Source organism: Dasypus novemcinctus, chromosome 7 (genome assembly GCF_030445035.2).
Source record: "Dasypus novemcinctus isolate mDasNov1 chromosome 7, mDasNov1.1.hap2, whole genome shotgun sequence".
In the NCBI taxonomy this organism is placed as follows: domain Eukaryota; kingdom Metazoa; phylum Chordata; class Mammalia; order Cingulata; family Dasypodidae; genus Dasypus; species Dasypus novemcinctus.
The window spans coordinates 64,579,008-64,602,724 of NC_080679.1; the positions used below are offsets into that span (position 1 = coordinate 64,579,008).

General features: G+C 42.3%; 2 protein-coding genes across 6 annotated transcripts in view; one reads left to right on the forward strand and one right to left on the reverse strand.

Annotated features, from left to right (window-relative positions):
• The window catches only part of DUSP19 (dual specificity phosphatase 19), a 69,089-nt gene extending 47,785 nt beyond the window's left edge, over positions 1–21,304 (reverse strand). Inside the window, exons 1-3 of one of the 2 annotated variants that reach the window (XR_011649250.1) lie at positions 20,326–21,285; positions 8,805–8,935; positions 4,045–4,161 (exon numbers count right to left, since the gene is read on the reverse strand). The gene's annotated coding sequence lies outside the window, so the exon portion shown is untranslated. Of the gene's footprint in view, positions 1–4,044; positions 4,162–8,804; positions 8,936–20,325 lie in introns of both variants that reach the window. The other variant, XR_011649249.1, reaches the window with a different exon arrangement.
• NCKAP1 (NCK associated protein 1) overlaps positions 20,455–23,717 on the forward strand; it is a 114,585-nt gene continuing 111,322 nt past the window's right edge. The window contains exon 1 of one of the 4 annotated variants that reach the window (XM_058300527.1): positions 20,455–20,987. In XM_058300527.1, coding sequence (XP_058156510.1) covers positions 20,880–20,987 — 108 coding nt within the window. In that variant the 5' untranslated portion in view covers positions 20,455–20,879. The remainder of the gene's footprint in view (positions 20,988–23,717) is intronic. The other 3 variants (XM_058300528.1, XM_058300529.1, XM_058300530.1) reach the window with 3 other exon arrangements.

Below are 23,717 nucleotides of genomic sequence, written 5' to 3' on the forward strand. Positions count from 1 at the left end.
GGAGGTAGCAGGTTCCCTGAACCTTTGTTCAGAGCAGTCTTGGGCAGAATTGTGACACCAAGTTTCCTTTGAGAACAATCCTTGCTTCACACCTGACTCTCTGAGTAAATTTCTTTTAGAATGCTTCCAGCCTTCAGAGTGTGGTATCTTCCCTTGCAGCATTCCTGAATGCTAAATTCTCCCCTTCCTCTCTCCCTGTGAAAAGGAATTTCCCCCTCTTCTTATCAGGACATAGAGACTCCTTACAGCACATCCTGGCCAGACCACCAAGCCTGTCACTATCATGCTTTTCCAACCCCAGACCCACAGCCGAATATGCTACCTCCTCTTATATCTTCCCCTTAGAATAACGCTGCCCACCGATCTAATCGGCACTAACACAGGAAAAGTAACAACTGGAGAATTTCCCTCTGCCTTTTAGATATATAGCTACATTTGTAGTCAGTGCCATTATATCTTTTGGTTAAAATAAAGAATGTTGGGGACTTTAAAAGGGTAGAGCAGAGCCTTGGAATGCCTAAGGAAGGGATGTTTTTGCCAAATAGGCTCTTCAGTCCATGGTTCCTAATTAGATGCTGGGGATACAAAATCCCAAGTGCAAAACTTCATATGGATTCCCCCAGGTTAGTCCAGATTTTGTACCTTAAAAGTCCAACCCAGTTATCAGAGTCATCATCCTTAGGCAAAGTGAGGTCGAGGCCACTATGCCTGCCTTGTCCTGTCCCCTTGTCAGAGCCCTGGTCTCCAGGGCCTATCTCTGAAGGCCCTACTGTCTGGATTACTTAGCCTGGGTTATGACCCTAGTACTTTTAAAGGGGGCTTAGACAGTTTATTATTTCTCCCATTTTCTCCCTTTCGCCAAAACATCTGAGCTGAGGCTGGCTATACTGTATACTGAGCTGTAGTACAATACTTTGAGTAGCAAGAGCTTGTAGTACTCCTCATATATCATGTTGGTTGTCTATTTGGTTTCCTTACAGGGCATACTCTACCAATACAGACATACCTTTTACTTTCCCAGAACTAATAGAGGACCAAGAACTTCTAACCAAGCCCTGGCTTGTCAGTTTTTAGTGTGACCTGGGTATCCATGTTTTCTTTCATTGACATGGAATTGTTTAGAAATTTCTTGGTGTGGGAGTACTCTAATTCCTGTTAGAATTTAACACATGTTGTTATAAATAGTAGCATTGAGCATAAATATTTAGGATTTTTAAAAGGAATATTTCCAGGAATGGAATTACTCAAATGAATGAGTATTCATATTTACAAGGCATGAATATTTTGAATGCTCTAGATACATAGGTACAATTGATCTCAAAAAGGTTGACTTGGGAGAAGCTCCCGCCTCCCACATGGGAGGTTCTGGGTTTGGTTCCCCATACCTCCTGAAAACACAAAAACAAACAAAAAGCAATGAAAAAACCAACTCAGGGAAGTTGATATGGCTCAGTGGTTGACTGTCAGCTTCCCATATACGAGACCTGGGTTCATTCCCTGGCCCTGGGTACCTAAAGAAAAAAAAAGGTTCACTCGATTTCCACTCCTAACAGTACTATATGAAAGTGCCCTTTTTCCTGCAAAGTAGTTTGCTTTTAAACTTAATTTTTAAGTCTGGAGATGTGCTGCTCTGAATTTTGGAGACCTTTTATTCCAAATGTTGTAAACTAAGAGAGAAAATAAAGTTTGCATTCTTTGTGTTATAGAGAGGAAAAGCATTTGATCTCCTAAACAGTGCAAAATTTTAAAGCTCAATATTTCTTTATTTTATTACAGCTCTTTTTCTTACAAATGAATTTAGGCTTAATTTAATATTTTTTAAGCAGACAGTCAATGAAGAATGTATTAACAAACTTTGTCATAAAAGGAGTTAAATTTCCCCAAGCTGTAGTCAAAACTGCCAGCAATAATGTTCTATGATTCTTTGGAAACTAAAAGAGATAAAACTCTTCTAGACTGGGTCAGACAAAATAATTTTATAATTTTTTCTTGTCAATTAGTGTAAATAATCCAGGAAATGTTTAATGCTAATTTAAAAGTATTTTAGTCAATAAACTATTTCACTATGATTCTGAATATTATCTGATTTTCTAAAATTCTTTTTTTTTTACACCTACATAGCAGTCAGAGAGCTTTATATGTAATCAAATTTCCAATGTACTATGTCGTTGCTGGAGATCAAAATATACTGAACAAGCACTGGGTGAGTATTATCTTAGATGAGGCATGCAGCACAAGGTGGCTTCATGTCTGCCAGTCCTTTAAGAATAGTGAATTACCTACAAGAAAAAATGGGTTTAGTAGATGGTTTATCTTTCTCTCTTTTAACCTGGTGACATAGCACAATGAAAGCACTGGGAAATTTATTTGCTTCTGAAACCAAGACTCAGGAAGCACTACTAATGCAGCCGTAATATCACATGCTGTTATTAATAACTTAGGTTCAGTTTGATAGAGAAATCTTAAAAAGTTTTCCCTTTCACTTGGTGATTTCTAGGTGTGTCATTTTGATATTTATTCTCACAATTTCCTCTTTTAAAATGTTGCTTAAAATTACAATTAAGAGGGAACAGCAGACTTGGCCCAGTGGTTCCGGCGTCCGTCTACTACATGGGAGGTCCGTGGTTCAAACCCCAGGCCTCCTTGAGCCGTGTGGAGCTGGCCCAAGCATAGTGCTGATGCGCGCAAGGAGTGCCCTGCCACGCAGGGGTGTCCCCCGCGTAGGGGAGCCCCACGCACAAGGAGTGCGCCCTGTAAGGAGAGCCGCCCAGCGCGAAAGAAAGTGCAGCCTGCCCAGGAATGGTGCTGCACACACGAAGAGCTGACACAGCAAGATGACACAACAAAAAGAAACACAGATTCCTGTGCCACTGACAATAAAAGAAGCGGACAAAAGAAGATGCAGCAAATAGACACAGAGAACAGACAACCGGAGTGGGGAGGGGGAAGGAGAGAGAAATCAATAAATAAATCTTTAAAAAAAAAATTACAATTAAGAAATGTGAAAATAAGATTAACACCATGTTAACAATACCATCAATAACTCCAGGTCCTTTTTGAAGGAATGGTGAATAGTCGTCTTTCAAAAAATAATTCAGGGGGAGCAGATGTAGCTCAAGTGGTTGAGCTCCCACCTCCCATTTGAGAGGTCCTGGGTTTGGTTCCCAGTGCCGCCTGAAAAACAAAACAAACAAAACACACAAAAAAACAAACAAACAAGCAAAACAAAGGAAAAGGCCCTCTCAGGGAAGCCAATGAGGCTCAGTGGTTGAGAGCTGGCTTCCCACATAAAAGGTCCTAGGTGGCAGTGGACTTGGCCCAGTGGTTAGGGCATCCGTCTACCACATGGGAGGTCTGCGGTTCAAACCCCGGGCCTCCTTGACCCGTGTGGAGCTGGCCCATGCGCAGTGCTGATGCGCGCAAGGAGTGCCCTGTCATGCAGGGGTGTCCCCCGTGTAGGGGAGCCCCACAAGCAAGGAGTGCACCCTGTAAGGAGAGCCGCCCAGCGCGAAAGAAAGTGCAGCCTGCCCAGGAATGGTGCTGCACACACGAAGAGCTGACACAGCAAGATGACACAACAAAAAGAAACACAGATACCCATGCTGCTGACAACAGCAGAAGTGGACAAAAAGAACACACAGCAAATGGACACAGAGAACAGACAACTGGGGCGGGGAGAGAAATAAAAAAATAACAAAAAATAAAAAAAAAGAAGTTAAAAGAGGGTATTTCTCTAACAAAAGTATCCTCAACACTCAAGTGAGTGTTGAGTGTCGAGTGTCTAGGTATTTGAACATTTAACCAATACTGGATTTTCTAAAAACTCATTGCTTCTTCCATTTTTGTGACTCTTTCACATAACTTAGATCCCCTAAGAAGTTATTCATAAGGTACTTCTTATGAATAGAGTGTGAATAGGGTGTACCAGAGGCAGATTTCCAAATATGCTGCTTTATACAGAGCAGCTTTGAGTGCTGAAATGCTGAAATGCTGGCTGGATCTACATTAGCAGCAGGTTTCTGAGACAAAAAAAAAAAAATTTACCTATTTTTCTGCAATCGTTCTGTGGCAGAATAACTATGGCTTATGTAATTGCAGACATCACAGGATCACTTCAGAACACTGCACATTTTATTAAGAAAGCAGCCAACCATGTATTGTCTATAGCAAAAAAAAAAAAAAAAAGGAATATGTGGACAAATAATAACTTGCAGACAATACAAGGACTTAGAATTAAATAGTAGTTTGCATTTCTTCCTTTCCACTAAACTATTTAGTCAAAGTGTTAAACCGAAAGCAAACCAAAAAGACTTGAATTTCATGCTTTGAGTTCTCCTTCCCACCTTCTGCTGGTTTGGCAGGCAGAGAAAGGCTGATAAAGAGAGAACTTGACTCATTGATTCCAAAAGAGATATTTAGTCTTGATTAAAGGTTGATTATAGAGGCTACACTATCATTTCTGTGAAAAGATCACCATGCAGTCTGTTGTAATTCATCGAACTGATCAGGAAAGAGACAGTTTTTACAGCTCTAGATGATGTTCTAAAAATTTTCTTTTTTTTAACATTTACGTCCGGTTAAAACCAGACATTTAGCACTTGATTACTTGGGGTATACAATTGCTCCTATTGCGCCATTTTAAGGGACTCCTTGTAATCCAGTGTGGTTCTGATTTTAAGGTCAGTGGAGCTTTATACAGGCCAGAGTGAGACCCTGAGCTCTTTAAAACTGAACTAAATTTTGTATAATTTTATGAATAAGAAGCATAACTTCGTGTTTATATAGGGGTCCATGACCAAAAACTAATTAGGAACCATAGTTAGAACCAAGAAGTAATTTGGTCTTTAAAGACCAATATGCAGCTTCGTTTTTAATTCTGTTTCAACTCTTTGGGGGAAATGAGTAAAGGTGAATTTGTTGTGGGAAACTGGCTTACCTGTTCCTTATTGTAAATGTTATATCTGTTCTATTGTAGATGTTGCAGTTGTTCCCTATTATTGTAGATGATATTGCAGTTCTAATAGCAAAGAGCTGCTCAGTAGTTTCCAATAAATATGAGGTGGAAACTAGGGTGGAGGCTGTCAGTTCCAGAAGCTGTGAGTCCCTGGTCCCATCTTTATCTCCTCTCTTGTGTCTTTCTCTCTGTCCTTAATTTCTGTAAGTTCTGTGTTACCTTCCCTTCGAGCAAACCTATTGCTGAGCTGATCACGGCATGAATTGTTCGCTTTATTCCTTTCTTCTGATTCAGTTAATGTGTTTAAGTCTATATCACTCACTCTTAAAACAAGAGGGTGAATTCTGTTATTACCAGAATTGATTGCACAGCCAAGCTCTCTTCCAGTTTTGAAAGTTCTATAGTTGGTAATCTAGCAGTTGTATTTTTAGTCAATATATAAAATAGCAAAACTACCAGCATTTTTAGCTAATATATTAGATATAACTATTTTCTCTTTAGATTTAAATGGACTTACAAATGTTTACTGGTCAAGTCAAACAGTTCTACAAAAAGTATCTTACAATAGAAAGTATTCATAAAAATGTGCATATGTCTTAGTTTGCCAGAGCAACTATGACAAATATCACACAATGGGTTGCCTTAAACAAGAAGCATTCATTGTCTCATGGGTTTGAAGGCTAGAACCTTAACATCAAGATCTGAGCAAGGCAGTGCCTTCTACCAGAATTGGTAGCATTCTGGTAACGGCAGTCCTCTGTCCCATGGCTATGTCCTTATCTCCTGTGGCTTTCTTTGACTTCTGGCTTCTCTCTCTAAGGGCTCTAGTGATATGGATTAAGGCTTACACTGATTCAGTTGGGTCATATCTAAATAGGGTTTTAGAAGATCCTATTCACAAATGAGTCTACTCCTTAACTTATATCTTCAAAGGGTTCTATTTATAGTTTCATACGGAAGGGAATGCAGATTAAAATTAAGGACATGTCTTTTTGGGGGGGACATGATTCAATCTACCACAGTTGCTTTAATACACTCCAAATATTTTCATTGTAAAATTTACTATAGTAAATAAATTGGATACTAATTAGAAAATATGGCTTTCCTGTCTTCTCAAACTAGAAGTAAATTGTTCATCCTATTGTTCGAGTATAGCACAAAGTCCATCGGGAATGGGAGAAAAGCAAAGAGTAATGGTGGAGGCTGAGGTTGAGGAGCACCGGGAGCAAGTGCTATTTGGCGCCCGGGCCTGGGGGTGAAGCAGTGGCTGGTGAGTGGAGAGTGCGTGTGTGGGGAGAGGGCCGGCAGCAGCCTAGGAGCTCCTGGGCCCAGCTCCAGTTCTGCCACTGTCTCTGGGCAAAGTCCCCCACATTTCTGGTTTCCGTTTTCTTCTCTGGCAAATGGGTCCAACACCACCACCAGCTCCAAACTTCCAAGAATACCACTCCTGCACCAGGCCCTTGTCCGCCCCGCCCGAGGGGCGCTAGTTTCCACTTGGCCTTTTTGAGTCTCGGGGAGGTTCTGTGCCCTTCTGCTGGACCCTTTCTCCTTCCCGTCCTTGCTCTCGGTTCCCCTTCTGCCTTGAGCTCCAGAGGCTCTGTGAGAGAGGTGGCGGTGAGAGCTGTGCAGCCTCAGTTTTTCCGCTACCGCCCTCAGGTAGCCAGACTGGGGAACCCGGCACGCGCGGCACAGCGTGGGCACGGAGGTGCTGGGGCAGCTGGCGCGGCGACTGAGGGTGGAGTGAGCTGGGCGTGCGACCCGCGCTGCGCCGCAGATCTTGCCCGGGTTCCGCTTGGCGACACTGACTGCCAGCCCGCGCGGTGTGGCCCAGGCCGCTTAGCTGTTTGGACTGTGACCAGGTCTATCTGGTGCACGATGAACTGGACAAGTCCTTTGGGGAAATTGGCTCTGAAGTGGGCATCAGGTGGCTGACGCACCCTGGCACGGTAGAGGCTCACATGCTGGGCTGCTTCTCCCCACTAAGCAGGAGCTACTGCCTCCATTGCTGGAGCGCGCCATGGACCTGCTCCTGGACCAAATCCCTGCATGAAGCCAGAGGCCCATATTTATCTCCTGATGCCAGTGGACATAGCCACCAGCCTGCCTGCAGTGCTCATGTGCCCAGTCAGGTCCACACAGCTCCCATGCCAGCCTGTGGAATACACTCTTTTCCTCTGGGCTACCCCAGGCTGTCTTCAGAATAAAGGGAAACTGTGGCCAGAATTGTCCATTTCTGGGGAGGGGGAATTCCTCTTCTCTCTGTCCTCCTTGGGATGCTGGACAACTTCAGGAAGACTTTTTTTAGCCTTTTTGGAGAACTGAAGGCATGGGCCTGTAGGAATAAAGATAGAGGCTTGGAAAGGGAGGCCTCCTTAGGGGCTCCCATCCTTCCCCTGCTTGTGGGGGCAGACACAGGGTCCAGCAAGCTCCCTCCCATGGCAAGCCTGGGCATCCGTACGCTGCTGAGGCCTTGCCACAGCTCTCTTCAGCCTATTTTACAGATGGGGAAATGGAGGCTCAGAGAGGTCCAGCCTTTTCCTGAAGGCCTCACAGCTGCAGTGTAGCAGAGAGCCTTGATTTGCACTAGGGCTGGCTGACACCTTGCTGGCCCTGGGACCCCTGGCATTCTCACCACAGGGTTGCTGTGTTTCTGGAGGGTTCTCATGTGAGTGGAATATGAGAGCAGCCTGAAGTTCTGGGGATTGAGGGCCCCAGGCCCACGTTCCCCAGCTGGAAGTGTGTGATGCTGACAGCTGTTGCCGCAGAGGCCCTATCTTGGGCAGCTGGTTCACCTGTGGGTAAGGGGCTAGTTCATTACCTCCATTTCACAGATGAGGCTGAGGCTCAATGAGTCTTTGGGGAGCCAGGCTTCTGGCCCAGGATTGGGTGGGGACAGCCCCTCTACCCTGCTCTCCGTGGCTTCTTCCTCTGAGGCCACTTGCTCACTTCTCCTTGGGGGCGCTATAGAGCTGGGTCTCCTGGTGGGGACAGGCTGCCATTTGGGGGCTCAGGACCATGGTCGAGCTAAGCATGACCAGCAGCTGCTGCAGCGTTTCCTGTGCTGCAGTTGAAACATCACATCAAGGCCATTGTCCTCCTGTTCATCTGGTTGCATCTGTCAGGAGCAGCAGGCATGGCCCATGGAAAACTTTAGCCCCAGTGCCCACTTGCTCAAAGTGTTCCCTGGCTGTGGTGGAACTCCCATTCTTCAAATGGAAACACTGGCAGCCCAAGGCCTTCCAGGGATTCAGAAAAGGAATCCAGCTCCCTTGAGACCTTGAAGGGGTCTTTGATATCCAGAAGCAGAAAAGATAAATTTGCCAGGAATCTCAGGGGACGAGAGGACCTCTGACTTGGTGCCAGCCCAGCCTCTTCCAAGAGCACCAAAGCTATTCTCTCAGTAGCTTCTTGGCCCTACCTGTTACCCACTTTCTGCTTACCTGCAGGATGTCCTGTAGGAAGCAGGTGGCCCAGTCCACAGCCATCAGCAGGTTGACCTGATCCTTGTGTTCTTTGGTTAGCTCATGCTGCAGCTGCTGCCCTTGGTGGGCTGCTGCTCCAGCTGCAGGGCCAGTTGCTCTTTCTGACTCCTGGACCCAGGATGGGATGAGTCAGCTGCTTTGCCCACTCCCCGGGCTGTAGGTGGCATCACCTGCGGCCACAAGTCCTTCCGTTTCTCTCCAGTCCACAGGGGCCCTCATCCAACACCAGGTCTCAGACGGTATGACATGTGCAGCCTCAAGTCCTCTCTAGAGAGAGGAAATCTCTGACCCATTTTATGTGGCAAACAAGGAACTGGATTCAAGCTTGGCCCCTGCCTGCTTCTGCTGCTCACCTCCTCTGTACCTACCTCAGTGTCTGGTTGCCCATCTGCAGGTGCAGGAAGCTCTGCTCCGGGTGGATCAGCAGAAAGCTCAGCTGCTCAGTCTCCACTATGTCCTGCTGCTCCTTACAGCACTTCTCGTTCAGCATGAGGATGACCTGCAGGTGTGGCAGGTGGCCATGCCCTGGTGCCACAGCTGGCTTTCAGTCAGACCTGCTCCCCCAACCCCAACACAGCCAGGTTCCTCATCCCTGCATACAGGGAGGCCAGCCGAAGTTTTGGGATAGGAAATAACCTACTGGGGGAACCGGCCCCACCTGGGCACAGGAGCTGGGCAAAGGCCCGAGCTCCCTGGGGGTGGGCTCAATTTCAACATGTTATAGGGCCTTTAAAGCAAATAAAGAAAAAACAGCTGAGCCTAGCATCGTGGAGCCCCCCAAGGAGAATTCTTCCCCTATTACTTGACTCCATCCCAGGCCTACGTCGACAGACTGTGTGTGTCCCGAAGGCAGGGCTCTGGGGCTCCTTCCTGCTTTATGCACCCAACAGCCTACCAGGAGGGCCAGTGGGAGCATCTTCTGGTGAACTCTGCTGTGCCTGGCCATGACATTCTGGGTATTTTCCAGCAGCTCCAGCTGTTTTCACAGTGTAATCTGGGTGCCCCTGAGCTGCCGATTCTCCTGCAGCAGTGCCACACTTTGCTGGGACATCTTGGCCAGCTGCAGGGTCATGGTACAGTTCTCCAGGATGGCCCATTTTGTCGTATCCCACATCTGGTTCGCGGCCGGCTTTGTAATTTGCCGGATGAGCTCCTTCCTCAGTCTAGTTGGGATGGGTGGGAGGGAGGAAGGAACTGGGCAGCGTGGGTGAAGGTCCCAGGCACCCATCTCTTCTTTGGGGCCCAGAGTAGCCAGGTGTCAGGGCCACTAAACATCTCTACTCACAGGAAGGGGTGGGGCTATGGAGAGGAGGATTTTTCATTGTAAATCCTTTGGTACCTTTTGAATTTTGACCCATATCAATATGTTATTATTTATTAAATAAATATAATTTTAAATCCCACAAAAAATAATGGTGAAAATTTGAATAAATTCAGATTCTGAAGATCTGTCATGAAAAGAGTAATGTGTTGGAGCAAATAAAAATAGTGGAAGAAATGGTGAAACTTTGGTGAAACGATCTAGGTGAGGCAGTGTATATTCATAGTCTTGAAGCAGAAAAATAAGATTTGACAGTAGCAGCTTAGTATGTTTGACAGTGATTAAGCACCACTGGATTTGAATTTAAGTGGGAATACAAAATTTAAGCATCAGTGAACACCTGACTTACTATAAACATTTAGACTTCAGTAATGTTTTAAAAGGGAAAAATAACCTTATAATGCATTTAAACTATTTTAGTGTAATTATTATTTTGTAATAAGAAAAAATGCAGTGTCCTTAACATTTGCACATAACCAATACTCAGAAGCTTAATGATTACGGTGTATGCTTAACATGAAATAGTGAAAATGTCACTTTCAGAAGTTATTACTTTGAAAAGGGATTTTGTCAAGCAAAACACTTTTAATAAAATTAGGTAGGTTTTTAATTATTTTGGTCTAATGCTGAAACACAATGACTTAGCTATTTAAAGTATGTTATTATTCCTTAGCCATTTCTCTCAACTCCTTTGCTATTCTCTCTCTCCATTGTAGTCACCTAGAAAAATCTACAACCCTCCAAATCTTCTGCCACTGAAGTCATGTAGCAATGTAGAAAATTTCACAACTGGGAATACTGGGACAAAATAACCATAATAATAATATCGACAAGCACTATTTATAGTTCACTTAACTATATAAGGATTAGTGCTAAAAATTATGCCATATGTGCCTCAGAACAACCTAGTGAATTAAGTACAACTATTCTCATTTTAAGGTGAAAAGTTGAGGTTTAGAGCACTTTAGTCATATGTCCAAGGTTATACTGCTATAAATGGCAAAGCAAGGATTCAAATCCTTCACGATATGAGCCCAGACTTTTTTTCTGCTATCCATTTAAATACATGACAGCAAACTGAAATGAACATTTAACATTGTCTAACATATAACTTCCCTTTAAGCCTTACAAAATATTTCTATTTCATTGAGAAAAACAAAAGGTATGAGAATACATTCTTATATTCCCTAAACCAATACAACCAACTTACCTTTATCTGTACATATCAAATGTTTAGTAGTGCAAGCTCTACCCCTAACCTGTTGTTACCTGAGGCACAACTTCCTCATCTGTTTAATGGGAATAGTCAAGTATACCTACTTCAAGAGTTTGTTATGAAGACGAAACATGTTATACATGTAAAGCACTTGAAAAAATACATGACACAAGTGCTCAATAAATGTTACCTAATAATGTCATTATCTTCTCTTCCCTTCCTAATAAAAAATTGCTCTGGCCATATATCACCTGCATCCTCTCCATCTTCTTCTATCAAAGCCTCTACTCCTTTGATTATCACTTGTCACTCTACTGGATCATAAATCTCTCCGTCTTTACTAGATAACCTGGCAATTCCCATTGAAAATAACCTGTGTGACAGTTTGAAATTATTTTATAAATCCCCAAAAGGGAAAGATTATGTTTTTGAACTAATCTATTCCTGTGGCTGTGACACTTGTTGACTGCATTAAATTTAGTTGTAGATCCTTTGATTAGATTACTTGATAAGATCAATTTAGGGCTTTTGATTGGAATATGTCAGTGAGGTGTGGCTCAGGTTGTATCTCTGTCCTTTTTTGGAGTCTGATATAAGCAGAGACACAGAGAGAGACAGGAAAAAGGGAGCTGCCATGTTTGATCCAGCCATGTGAGAGAGAGAGAAGAGATTCCAGTTTTGCCCAAGCTGAGCTGCAAGGAGAGAAGCCCCAAGAGGCTCAAAGAGTTGAGACCCAGGAGAAATGAGCTATATACCTAATAGCCCACAGCTGAACTCAGGAAGAAAGCAGAACTGCTGAGACTGAAAGAGGAGGCCTGATAAGAGACAAGCCTGGTTGCTGACAGTTAAGCTCTGGAGCTGGCCTCGCAGATGGTGAGCCTGGAGGGAAAGGCAGAGATTGGCAGCCATCTTCACCTGTGGCAGCTGACCTTGGTGAGAAAGCTTTCTCTGTTAATGCTTTCATTTGGATATTTCATTTGGAACTATAAACTTTTAATCCAGATAAATTCTCTTAATAAAAGCCAGCCCATTTCTGGCAGCCCTTTGGCAAGTTCATTAAGCTACTGTCTCTCCCCACCCCCATTCTCTGGTCCCCTTCACAATCAAAAGTCTCAGAAGACTCATCTAGGTATGCTATTTTCATATCGTCACTTCTCATTCATTCTCCAACCTAAATTAATTCCATCACTCTGCCAAAATTGTTCATCTTGGAATGCCAGAAACTTACAGGTTGCCAAATTCAGCAGTATTTTTCTGTCCAGTCCTCATCTCACTCAGTTTCTCAGTAGCAGTCAACTTGGTTGACCATGTTCTCTTGAAACACTTCCTTCTCCTGGTTCCTGAGATTCCATTTGCTTATGATTTTTCTTCTACCTCAATTGTAACTTCTTTTTTTTTTTCCTTATTTTTTTATTTTTATTTTTCAAGTATAACTTCTATTCAGACTTATTTACTGGCTTCATTTCCTTTATTCGATATCTAAATGCTGGAGTTCCTCAGGATTTGGGACTAGGCCCTATTTTTCTTTTTAAAAATTTTCTCATTCAAAAATGATCTCATCTATTACCATGACTCCAAATAACATTCATATTCTGATGATCCCCAAATTTTTATATCTAATCCAGGCCTCTCCTTGGAGGTCCAGTTTAGTGTATTGAATATCCTTCCCAATTTTTGAAAGAATGCTCACTGTTGGAATAGACCAAATGTAAAAACGTAAATGAAGCTTTCTTGTTCAGCTGGAAGTTGCACATCACCATAGGCTTATCCTGTGTTCTAACACAAATCTTATTCTACCAATGATTTAGTCAATAGTGAATGTAGTATTCTAATATTTTTTAAAAACTCTCAAGATCAAAAGGATCAGCAAATGTTTGTATACATTGATATGTATTTCATAATATACTATTTAAGTATAAGTCTGAGCACAATAAATTACTAAACAATGACAAAACTCATAAAAACTTTGCACTGTGAAACGAACTGATACAGAACTAAAATCATAAATAGAAATTATGTACTACATTAGAATTTTTCACAGAGAAAACTGAAGTTCTTTGACTTTGAAAGGAAAGGTAAATCTGCCTTTAGTTTTGCAGAGCAGAAGCAAATAAACATGTGTGAAGTGCATTACTAATGATTTGGCAGCTTATAAGATGTATATAGTTGGTTGTGAATGACCAAGATCAAAGTTGTAATCAATTTTTCATTGTTTTCTTTTTGAACTTCTTTGGATCAGTTCTATTTCTAGCATCTCTTCCCTGACTAGTGGAGACATCTTGTGTTTCATTTCGGCTTGTTTGGTTTCTTCTCAGCTATATCAAATCACAGTCTCTGGCTAAGTCTTAACTCCTTACATCGTTGACTACAGATACTGGAATATTGTTGCTCCATCTTTTCCCTCTTCTCTTTCTTAAGCAATCGTAGCGGAGTAAGTTTTTATATTGCCACATAGGCGAACAGAACTGGAAGTACTGCTTTACCATATATACCATCTATCCCTTCTGTGACCACTGTTGGACTTCAGTGAAATATTCTATTATTTTTTTCCACAATTCTTCACCCAAGTTTGGTTACTTTGTTTACATTATGATCTGAATATATGAAGGCTTTAAAATGTGATTTAAAATGACAATGCCTTGCAAAACTCCATTCAATTTGCTATTTATGTATGCCTGACCCCTTCCATAATTATATCTATTTTCTTTTTCTGCATTCAATTTCATCAGAATATAGGAGCTTCCCAAGGAAGGGATAGAGGGCAGACAAAATAATGTCTATTGTACTATTCCCTGGCTGTTCCTAAGAGAAATTTGGTCATACATTTATGGTTATACCTAGCTAGTGGTACTTGGTTTGAAGTCCAATGGGAGGGAAAATGTTGCATTTGTCTTTAAGAATAAATGGAATTTTACCTGTGACAGGAGAGACAGCCTAATGAAAGGGTTTTTTATTTAGTTATTTTTAATTTTTTTTATTTTTGAAGAAGCTTTAGGTTACATAAATGTTACATCAGAAACATAGGGGATTCCCATATACCCCATCCCCAGGCCTTCCCACTATTACTCCCATTAACAACGTCTTTCATTAGTGTGGTACATTTGTTACATTTGATGAACACATGTTGAAGCATTGTTACTAACCATGTTCTATAGTTTACATTATAGTTTATAATTTCACCACACAATTTTATAGGTTTTGACAAAATGTGTAATGGTCTGTATCTTCATTGCGATGTCATGCAGGACAATTCCAATGTCTACAAAGTACCCCATATTACTTATTCTTCCTTATCCTTCCCCTCAGAACCTCTGGTGGCCACTGCCTTTATACCAATGATAAAACTTTTTCCATTGCTAGAATAATCATAAGTCCACTTCAGTCCATAGTTGCATCCTCCCCCCCCCCTTATGTTTGTTCATACCCCAATTTTGAGGATTTTGGGCTACTCTGTTTCTGATTGAGAGGGGTCTTAGATCCCATGGGGCAGATGAATGAAACTGTCTGCTTGCAGTTGTAGATACTCTGTTTTTTGGGATCAGTGTTGTCCATCATCATCCTTTTGTTAATTGTCCTGGGCTAGTCCAATAAATTGGAAAGTAGGTGTTGCAACTCTTGCTGAGATTCAGGGATCAATTGGCATATGAACAGACCAAAGATTTAAGTCTCTGGGACATAATATTTAACAAGTACAGTGCTAAGCTAATTATAGGTTCAAATAAAAGGGGCAGAAGGGTCATGTGTAGGGAAATTGCAAATGAATCTAACTCTGTTACACTGGGGAGCATATATTCCAAAGTAAGGTCCACTGACAGGGTGCTGAATTCCTGAGATTGTCTGCCATGCCTATAGTCTCTAGATCCCTCAGGAACCTCCACTGCTTTAGGTAGTATTTACTGTGGCTGTCAATGAGATCTTGCCAAGACTTGCATAAGTGTAACCTCTGGAATGACCTCCCGACTCACTTTGAAATCTCTTAGCCATAAAAGCTCATTTGTATTTAATATTTCCCCCTTTTGGTCAAGGTCTTTTTCCAAATTCATTGCTAGTTGGCCCTTGGTAAAAAATCCTTTGGTGCCAGGGAGGCTTATCCCTGGGAGTCATGTCCCACACCAGGGGAATATAGTTCGTTTATATACTGAATTTGTCTTAGAGAAAGGCCACATTTGAGCAACAAGGAGGCTTTCAAGAAGTAACCCTTAGGCAATATATAAAACTAGACTAAATTTTAATTTCTTGAGAAAAAGTTCATGAGTACAGCAATCACTATCAAGGGCCTAGCATAATTGTCTGTCCTCCTTTGCTTGGTACTGCCCATGTAGTTGGGAGATTCTTGCTGCTCTATTAAAGAATGTAGCAGGACCTCCCAGGATGGGAATTCAATATTTTTTGGTTATTGTGTGGGTCTCCATCCACTGAGATAATGCCTTATGACCACTTGAACATATTCATATGCTGTAGAGGTATGCCCCAGGTGCATCCCTCCCACACCTCCCCCCTAATCAAAGGGTTTTATCCTTCATCATTTAAAATTTTTATTTTTATTTTTTTGGTTCTTGCCTTCCATAGGGAAGCAGCAGAGGACTGAGTCAGCTAAGTGTTTATAAAAAGCAAATGAAAACTTTCTTCATGATTAGCAAAAAGCATTACAGAACTATATCCCAATCTAGATTCTGGAGAAAGCAATGCTAAGGAAAGCAGCTAAAAGAGCAGGTGTTTCAGCTGGGAAAAAGCATGGCAGACTAGCTGTTAATTGAAGAGAATTCAATGAAGGGACTATTTATGAAGTTCTGGGTAGGGTAAGAGAATTTGGAGGGAACTGTAAAATCATGTTGATTCAATGAACTACAAATTTATGCTATCCAGTGCGGCAGATGTGGCCCAGTGGTTAGGGCATCTGTCTACCACATGGGAGGCCTGCGGTTCGAACCCCGGGCCTCCTTGACCCTTGAGGAGCTGGCCCACGTGCAGTGCTGATGCATGCAAGGAGTGCCCTGCCATGCAGGGGTATCCCCCGCATAGGGGAGCCCCACGCACAAGGAGTGCGCCCTGTAAGGAGAGTCGCCCAGCGTGAAAGAAAAGTGCAGCCTGCTCAGGAATGGTGCTGCATACACGGAGAGCTGACACAACAAGATGACGCAACAAAGAGAGAGACACAGATTCCCGTGCCGCTGACAACAACAGAAGTGGACAAAGAAGACGCAGCAAACAGACACAGAGAACAGACAACTGGGGTGGGGGGAGGAAGGGGAGAGAAATAAATAAATAAATCTTTTAAAAAAATTTATGCTACCCAATTTCACTTGATCTTCCATTCTGTCACAGTAGTTAAGGGCATGCATGACCTTTGGAGTCAGACTGACAAGGGATCCAATATGAGCTTTACCATTTTCTGTGGGTGAAATCTTTGGCAATTTAAAAATCTATGTGCAATTCTGTTTCCTCACCTGTAAAATGAAGATGAGAATATCTCACAGGATTGTTGGGAGAGGAAAATGAGAAAATGTAATTCAAATAGCCGCATCAGACACATAGTACGCGAACAATATTAAATTATTTCTTTGTTTATTTCTATTAGATATATTATGTTGACCACAGAAACTATAATTATTTAGGATCAGGTTTGGCTATGAGTAATAGAAAAATTCAAAATAAAAGAAGCTTAGTTGAACTCTATTTCTCTTTCACACAAAATCTAAATGTAGACAGGTTAGGTTTGGTATGGCAACTCCACTCCAGTAAGCCTTCATATTCCTTCTGTCTATATGTTCTGCTACGGATGTTCCTTAGTGACTGACCATTGTCTTCAGGGCCTGAGAGAGTGGCTATTGCACCCGTTTCATGTGGCAGAATGAAGTTGGGAAGAACTGGCAAAGAACAGGAGCAGTAGTCTTTTATGGAAGTTTCTTGAAAGCTTACATTCTATTGGTCAAAATATTAGTTGCATGGCTACATCAGGCTGCAAGGGAGGATGGGAAATGTATTTTTATTTTAATTTCTATTTCTAAAGAAAAAAATGATAGGACATTGAAAAATCCTTGCTACGGAGAGCAACTGTTCCAAATTATCTTTATCTTCCTCACTTCCTCCAAAGACACCTTTTGTTTTCCCATTTTCCCTATATTTTTCCTTCTCAAGTTTTTCTCCTACCTTAGCATTCATATACCTACACATTATATGTTCTACTTCCCTTTCTAGCTTTATTTCCCATTATTCTCTTTCATATATGAAAGTTCCTGTTACTGTCCTACTGTTTTCCATTTGCTGAAGCTAAATTCCCAAAGCCAAAAAGTGCTCTTAGAAACCTCAGGCTGAAACTTCTCTGTCTAGTGGTTCCTCTCTCATAACTCTATATCTCAGTGTGTCTTATACTAGACTTCTTCATACATATTTCTATACTCACCAGAATGTGAGTCAAACGACACCAAAAATATAAACCTTACCTGGCTTTATATCTCTTTCTAGTATAGTACTTTACACATTTTATAAGTACTGGATTGTTTAATTGATTATGTAGACTAGAAAAAATGTTCTGGGAAGCAAATTTGGATCAATGGATAGGGCATCCGCCTACCACATGGGAGGTCCATGGTTCAAACCCAGGGCCTCCTGACCTGTGTGGTGAAGCTGGCCCACGTGCAGTGCTGATGCACACAAGGAGTACCATGCCATACGGGGGTGTCCCCCACATAGGGGAGCCCCACACACAAGGAGTGTGCCCTGAAAGGAGAGCCACCCTGTGCGAAAAAAGTGCAGCCTGCACAGGAGTGGGGCTGCACACATGGAGACATGACACAGCAAAATGACACAATAAAAAGAGACTGCTGCTGACAAGAAAACAAGAGGACACAGAGGAGCACACAGTGAATGGACAGAGAGCAGACAAGGGGTGGGGGGGAGGGGAGAGAAATTAAAAAAAAAATCTTAAAAAAAAAAGAAAAAATTTTCTTTAAATCCATCCAGGATTGTTACTCTAAATGATTGAAGGTTTTTAAATGATTGGACACATGTTAAAAACTATGTGAAATAGATTTGTTTCTGAAATTTTATATGAGTAGAGTTTCATAAGAGTGGGCACTTTTGTACTTGTTGCAATAAAAAATCATTTTTCAAACAGATATATAATAAAGTCAGATGCCTTGAGGTATAGTTTATATACAGTAACATTCACCAGGCATATTGGTCTGTCTACTACTTAATTTAGTATTTAACTTTTTAAGATTACTTCAAATATGTAGTTTTCATTTACTTTCTACATCTCTCTGAAGACACAATAATTTTAATATGTTTTAGGGATAAACAGCAGAAATCTCTTAACTGAGCTATTAGAAAATTTTTAGTACCAAAGGAACTGTGAAAGCTATGCTTTATATAATAAGGGAAATAGAAACTATAATCATTATAATCATGCTTTTTAAAATTCAGTTTTTAATCATTTTAAATTTCTATGTTTCTGCAGAAAACTATAGCAGAGAAAAAAATCCACATGAGAGCAATTTTTCATAACTTTACTAGAGTGATTCACATGGTAAAACATTTTCAAAGACAGAAAAACCAAAAGGAAATATAAAATGACATACACTAATTATAATTGCCATAAAATCACATAAATATGGCAAAATATATGATTTAACCTTAGGATTGACAATGTACAAATGTGAAAGGATTTGGATCTTAACAAAATGCTTTTTGATGCAAAGTGTAGAGAAATGCAAGAACTGTCAATACTTCATCAAGACCTAATTTTACTCAAGTGGATATATTCAATGACACTGTAGGGACAATATTTCTAAAAATTAGTTAAAATAAAAAATGAATAATGAGACTAGAATTTACAGCACCTTCTTTTGGGTACTCTGAGTTATAAACAGCCAAATGTGCTCAGTTTCATATGGAAACATGATAGTGGCTTTTCTCTTGGGCCACCTCACACCTCCTGGTCTGTCGTGTCTCTTGTTGCCTCTCCTCTGTGTCTCTTTCTGTTGCATTGTCTTGGTGGGCCAGCACTTCACTTGTCCAGTCCACATGGGCCAGCTTGCCTTCAGTGGAGGCAGCAGTAATCTAACCCTGAACCTCCAATATGGTTGACAGGAGCCCAATCCCTTGAGCCACATCTGCTTCCCTAAGGAAGGGGTTCTTAACCTTTTTTATTCCACAAGACTCCTTTGCCAGTCAGGTGAAAACCACCAACCCCTAAGTCCTAAGTGTGTATTATTTAATAAATATATCACACCCTCAAGAACACGGGCCCACAAGAACAATGTTTTTCTGAATTTCAATTCAAGCTCACTAACTCCTGGTTAAGAAGCCCTGCTAAGGTATTTGTATGAAAAAAAGAAAAAGGAATTTTTAGGTACAAAGACTTCAAGCTAATACATATCTAAGCTTAGAATTTTAAGTACAATTGCAGGTATTATGTATTTTTATATTTGGTAGGTGTAGGTTCTTTTTAATGCCCCTTAAATCATCCATTCATCAAATCCCTTTCTCTTGCTGGGATATTTAAAAAAAAATGTTTAAAAAGCTATTTCGTTACAATTTCCTTTTCATAAATTTTTTTAAAACAATTCAATGATAGTTTATTTACTCTAAAATCACTTTTATTGAAGGTGGAAGAACATGTCATTGATTTAAAATTAATGACTATAATCTAAAAGACTAACAGTGAAGGAAAGTAAAGCCAAAAATATCAAAGTGGTTTGAGTTACTCTGACTGAATTCTCCACTACAGTGAATTACATTTGTCCATGATTTGTTAGCTTTTGAACTATATCATCTAATGTATTGACTGAGGGAAGAGCCTTGGAATATGGCTGAGAAGAATGATTTTCAAAATGGGTGGGATTTAGGGTGGAGGCGGGGAAAAAACGGAAGTGTTCCTTCATTCATTGGACAAGCATTTATTCTATGCCTCCCACGTGCCAAAGCCTCTCTATTAGCTTCTCCGGATGGGTGCTCCTTTTCGACAAATTCTAGATTATGTTCATCGCAGGGATTTGAGTTGCCCTCACTTCCGACCTCCTCCCGCATAAACTGGTTTAAGGCCAAGAAGTAAGAATGGGATGGGGAGGTTGGGAAAGGCAATGCTCGCCTCGCGGAGCACAACATCTGCTGTGTTCTGCGGAACGCGTCTGTCAAGCAGTGGGAGGAAAAGGCGCTTGGAGCCACCAACCCACTCTCTGGAGAAACTCGCCTGAAAAATACATCATCATTCCCCACCCTCGGTGCTTCTGTTGGTTTTTTCGGGCTGGAAGGGGGGCGCGGAAATGCAACTTCTGCTGCCGCTTTGGGAACCTGAAGGAGAAGGGTGTGGGGCAAGTTGGAATGTGCGGAGAAATGTGATTCCACTTACGTTCCCGCTGAGGACTCCCTTTCCGGAATCTGGAACAGGAAGGGGTCCAGGTCCGATCCGGGTCCGGTTCCCAGTTGGGGCGTCCGCGCGGCGAGGGGTTGGTTGAGTGCCCGCTGGGCGCAGTTCCTTGTCCAGCCCCGCGGGGGCGCCGGCGCGCTCGATCAGGTGACCGAGCGCTCCGCTTGTGGCTGCGGGAAGCGGCCTCGTTCTCAGCTGCCGGAGACGCCGTCGTCGCGCCACACCTAGTGGAGGAGCCGGGGAAGGCGGCTCGGTGGGGGCTGGGGCGGAGAGCGCCGGGGGGTGGGGACGAAAGGGCGGCGGGCGGAAAGCCGCAGGCAGCCGGAGCGCGGGCAGCTGCGTGAGAAGGGGGCCCGAGGCGTCCGCTGGGGCTCGCTGGGTTACCGGCGCGAGGTTGGGGCACAAGGGCCATGGGCGCGCTCCCCTGAGGCGGAGATCGCGGGCGGGAGGGGAGGAGGCCCGAGAGAGGGAGCTGCGGAGGCCGCGGGCCGGTGACTGGGTGCAAGGCGGCCGGCGGCGGCACCACCACCACCATCATGTCGCGCTCCGTGCTGCAGCCCAGTCAGCAGAAGCTGGCGGAGAAGCTCACCATCCTGAACGATCGCGGCGTCGGCATGCTCACGCGTCTCTACAACATCAAAAAGGTACGCACGGGCCGGCGAGGCCGCGGCGGGCGGGCGGGCGGAGGAGGGATGGAGGGTAGGGGAGGCCCGGGAGTTGGGGGTGGCTGACGGCTGGCGGCGCCGACGGCAGAAATCCGGGCTTCGCGGCGCCAGGCCCGGCCAGGAGTCGCCGGGATGCGCCGCGGCCTAATGCGGAGTCCCGGGAGCCTCCCCGGTGGCTCGCGGGCCGACCCGAGGCAGAGAGGAGCCATTTCCCGGTTCCCGGCGGCGGGATCCAGGACCCGGCCGGCGCGGCGTTCTAGGGCTCCCCGCCGCCCCCGGCCTCCCGGCCCCAGCCCCTGAAACACGGTCGACAGGAAAAGGAGCTTTGTGGGTGGGCGAGATTCTAGGGGGGCTAGGGAAACTTGAGTGTTCCAAAACTGAGACTGAACGGTAGGAATCCGGCGAAGATGGTAGCGTTGAATGGGCTTACACCCCATCTCTCAATTATTTTTTTGGTGTGTGGGAATGTGGGAAGGGAATGGCTAATCAGGAAGAACCCCGCACCCTCGCCATGCTGCCACTTTCTTCTAGATTGCTAAGTTAAAGCCATATGAGAAGGTGTTGACAATTTGGTATTATTGCATTTTTTAAAGTGGAGAGGAGGGGGAATGTGAGGGTGGAACCAATTTTCTTCTGAAATACTTCTGGGCTCTGAGTCACTGGAACAGGAATAACAACCTTCTCTCTTCCCACTTTACTCCTCCTCATTTTAGTTTTCCCAGCCTTGTTTAATAGTACTGAAACACCGTTCCTTAAAGTTCGATGTCAGTACAAAATGAATAAAAACTGTAAATGTGTTGCTATTAGTGCTAATTTATAACATACTCTGATAATTTGAGTAGCTGTAGTTGATAGGCCCATCGAAAGTCTTTACCTGTCTAGCAGATTAAAGAATAGGACGCTGAGTTATAGTTGACAAACAGGTGTAAAGATAGAAAAATTAGTACGTTTATTTATCTTAGGAAACCTTTTTTTTTTAAGAAGTCTTTGAAAAAAGATTGGCATGTTTTAAAGAATTTGATCGAAAATTAGAAATTTTCTGTACAAGCTAAATCTTTTTAATTTCCTATGTGTAGTTCATGTATCTTCGTTATTATTTTTGTTGTCTTTTTAATATATCGGGAACATTCCGTTGTAATTTAATCGTAGCAATAGGATTTTAATGCTTGTAAGTTAGGGCTGCTGCAGAAAGATTATTTTGTTGAAAATTCTTATTGTGGAGTTCAGGTATAAAATGTATTTATTTCTACAATTTGATGTAGACACTGTAATTCTAAAGGGCAAGACTGCCTTGGCATACTAATTGTAGATAAGGATAACTATGTTCCTCCAGTTGCAAGAATTGGTTTGACTCTAAACCCAGTTCACACAGCGAATGGACACAGAGGGCAGACAGCTGGGGGGGGGGGTGGTGTGGAGAAGGGGAGAGTAATAAAAAAAAATTAAAACCAAAACATTAAAAAAAAATAACAATGCAACATGCCTATGCAGTTCTTTACATTTTATGTGGCAGGAGCTAAGTGTCATTACAAAGAAGCCCTCCGTATTTACTAAGATTTTGGTTATAAATTTCTGTAGGTTAGAAATAATTTAATTTTAGATAGTATTATTTATAGGTTGCATTGACCTAAACTTTTTGTGAGACTATGCTCCTTAATAAACTTGGAAATTGGTTCCTGTATGAACTTTGTCCAAAAAACCTGCAAGTCAAAAGTTAATAAAATTTACTAGACCTGTGGTATTGTGGTTAAAGGAAATGGTTAAGATGGTTTCTAGAAGAGGAAGTGAGAGTAACATCAAAAGTGATTTGGGCGTTTGGGCAAAATACCTTTTTGTAAGCATTCATTAAACATTTTTACTCTATAAATGCAATCAAACTTTATGTGTTCCACCTTCATAAATAAGACTGAACTAAAAATTAAGCATCTGAACTCAATTATAATTCCAGATTATATTTGCTTTTTCTCAAAAGCAGTTCTTTTCACTTCCTGTTTTGAGAAACTTCAGGCTCTTGTTGAACTAGTGAAATTTAAAATGAGTTGAATGTGATCATTATTGTCATCTAAGTATTAAATATTTCAGCACCTGACACATTTTTGTAGTTGGGTAATATTTTGTCCACCTTGCCAGATTGTGTATTCCCTCTGGGCACGGAAAGTAATATTCATCTTTGAATTACTAGTACTTAGGGCCTTAGCTGGTACATGAAGTGTCTTCAGTAAGGCCTTGTTGAAATGAATGAATATAAGAAAACATATACCTCGTGCTAGCTTTCATGTAGTTTTAATAATATTTTGTGCTTTGCTCTCCTTGTATAATTTTGCATACAAATCATCAGATAGATTTTTGATCTTTCAGACTACAGTGTAGGTTAGGGAGTGAAACATTTGTTCAAAAATCTTGCCAAAAGCATGAAATGTTCACCATGTGTTTATAAGGCTCATGCTGTCTGCAGTCTTAATGACATTATAAACCACGTAATCTTTTCAATTTCAAGTTTTTTCTTGGGGAAAAAAACCCCAAACTGCTACCTCATAATACATCTGCCATTAATTGTCACACTTCTATTTGTATTTGTTCATTAGATTGTGTATCAGATCTGATTATCTTTTTTTATTCCAAATGGAAGTTACTCTGGAAAAGATATTTTAATTTTAGTGAGTATGTACAATGAAAAACGAATTCAAGTGACCTAAGTAACTCTCTTGT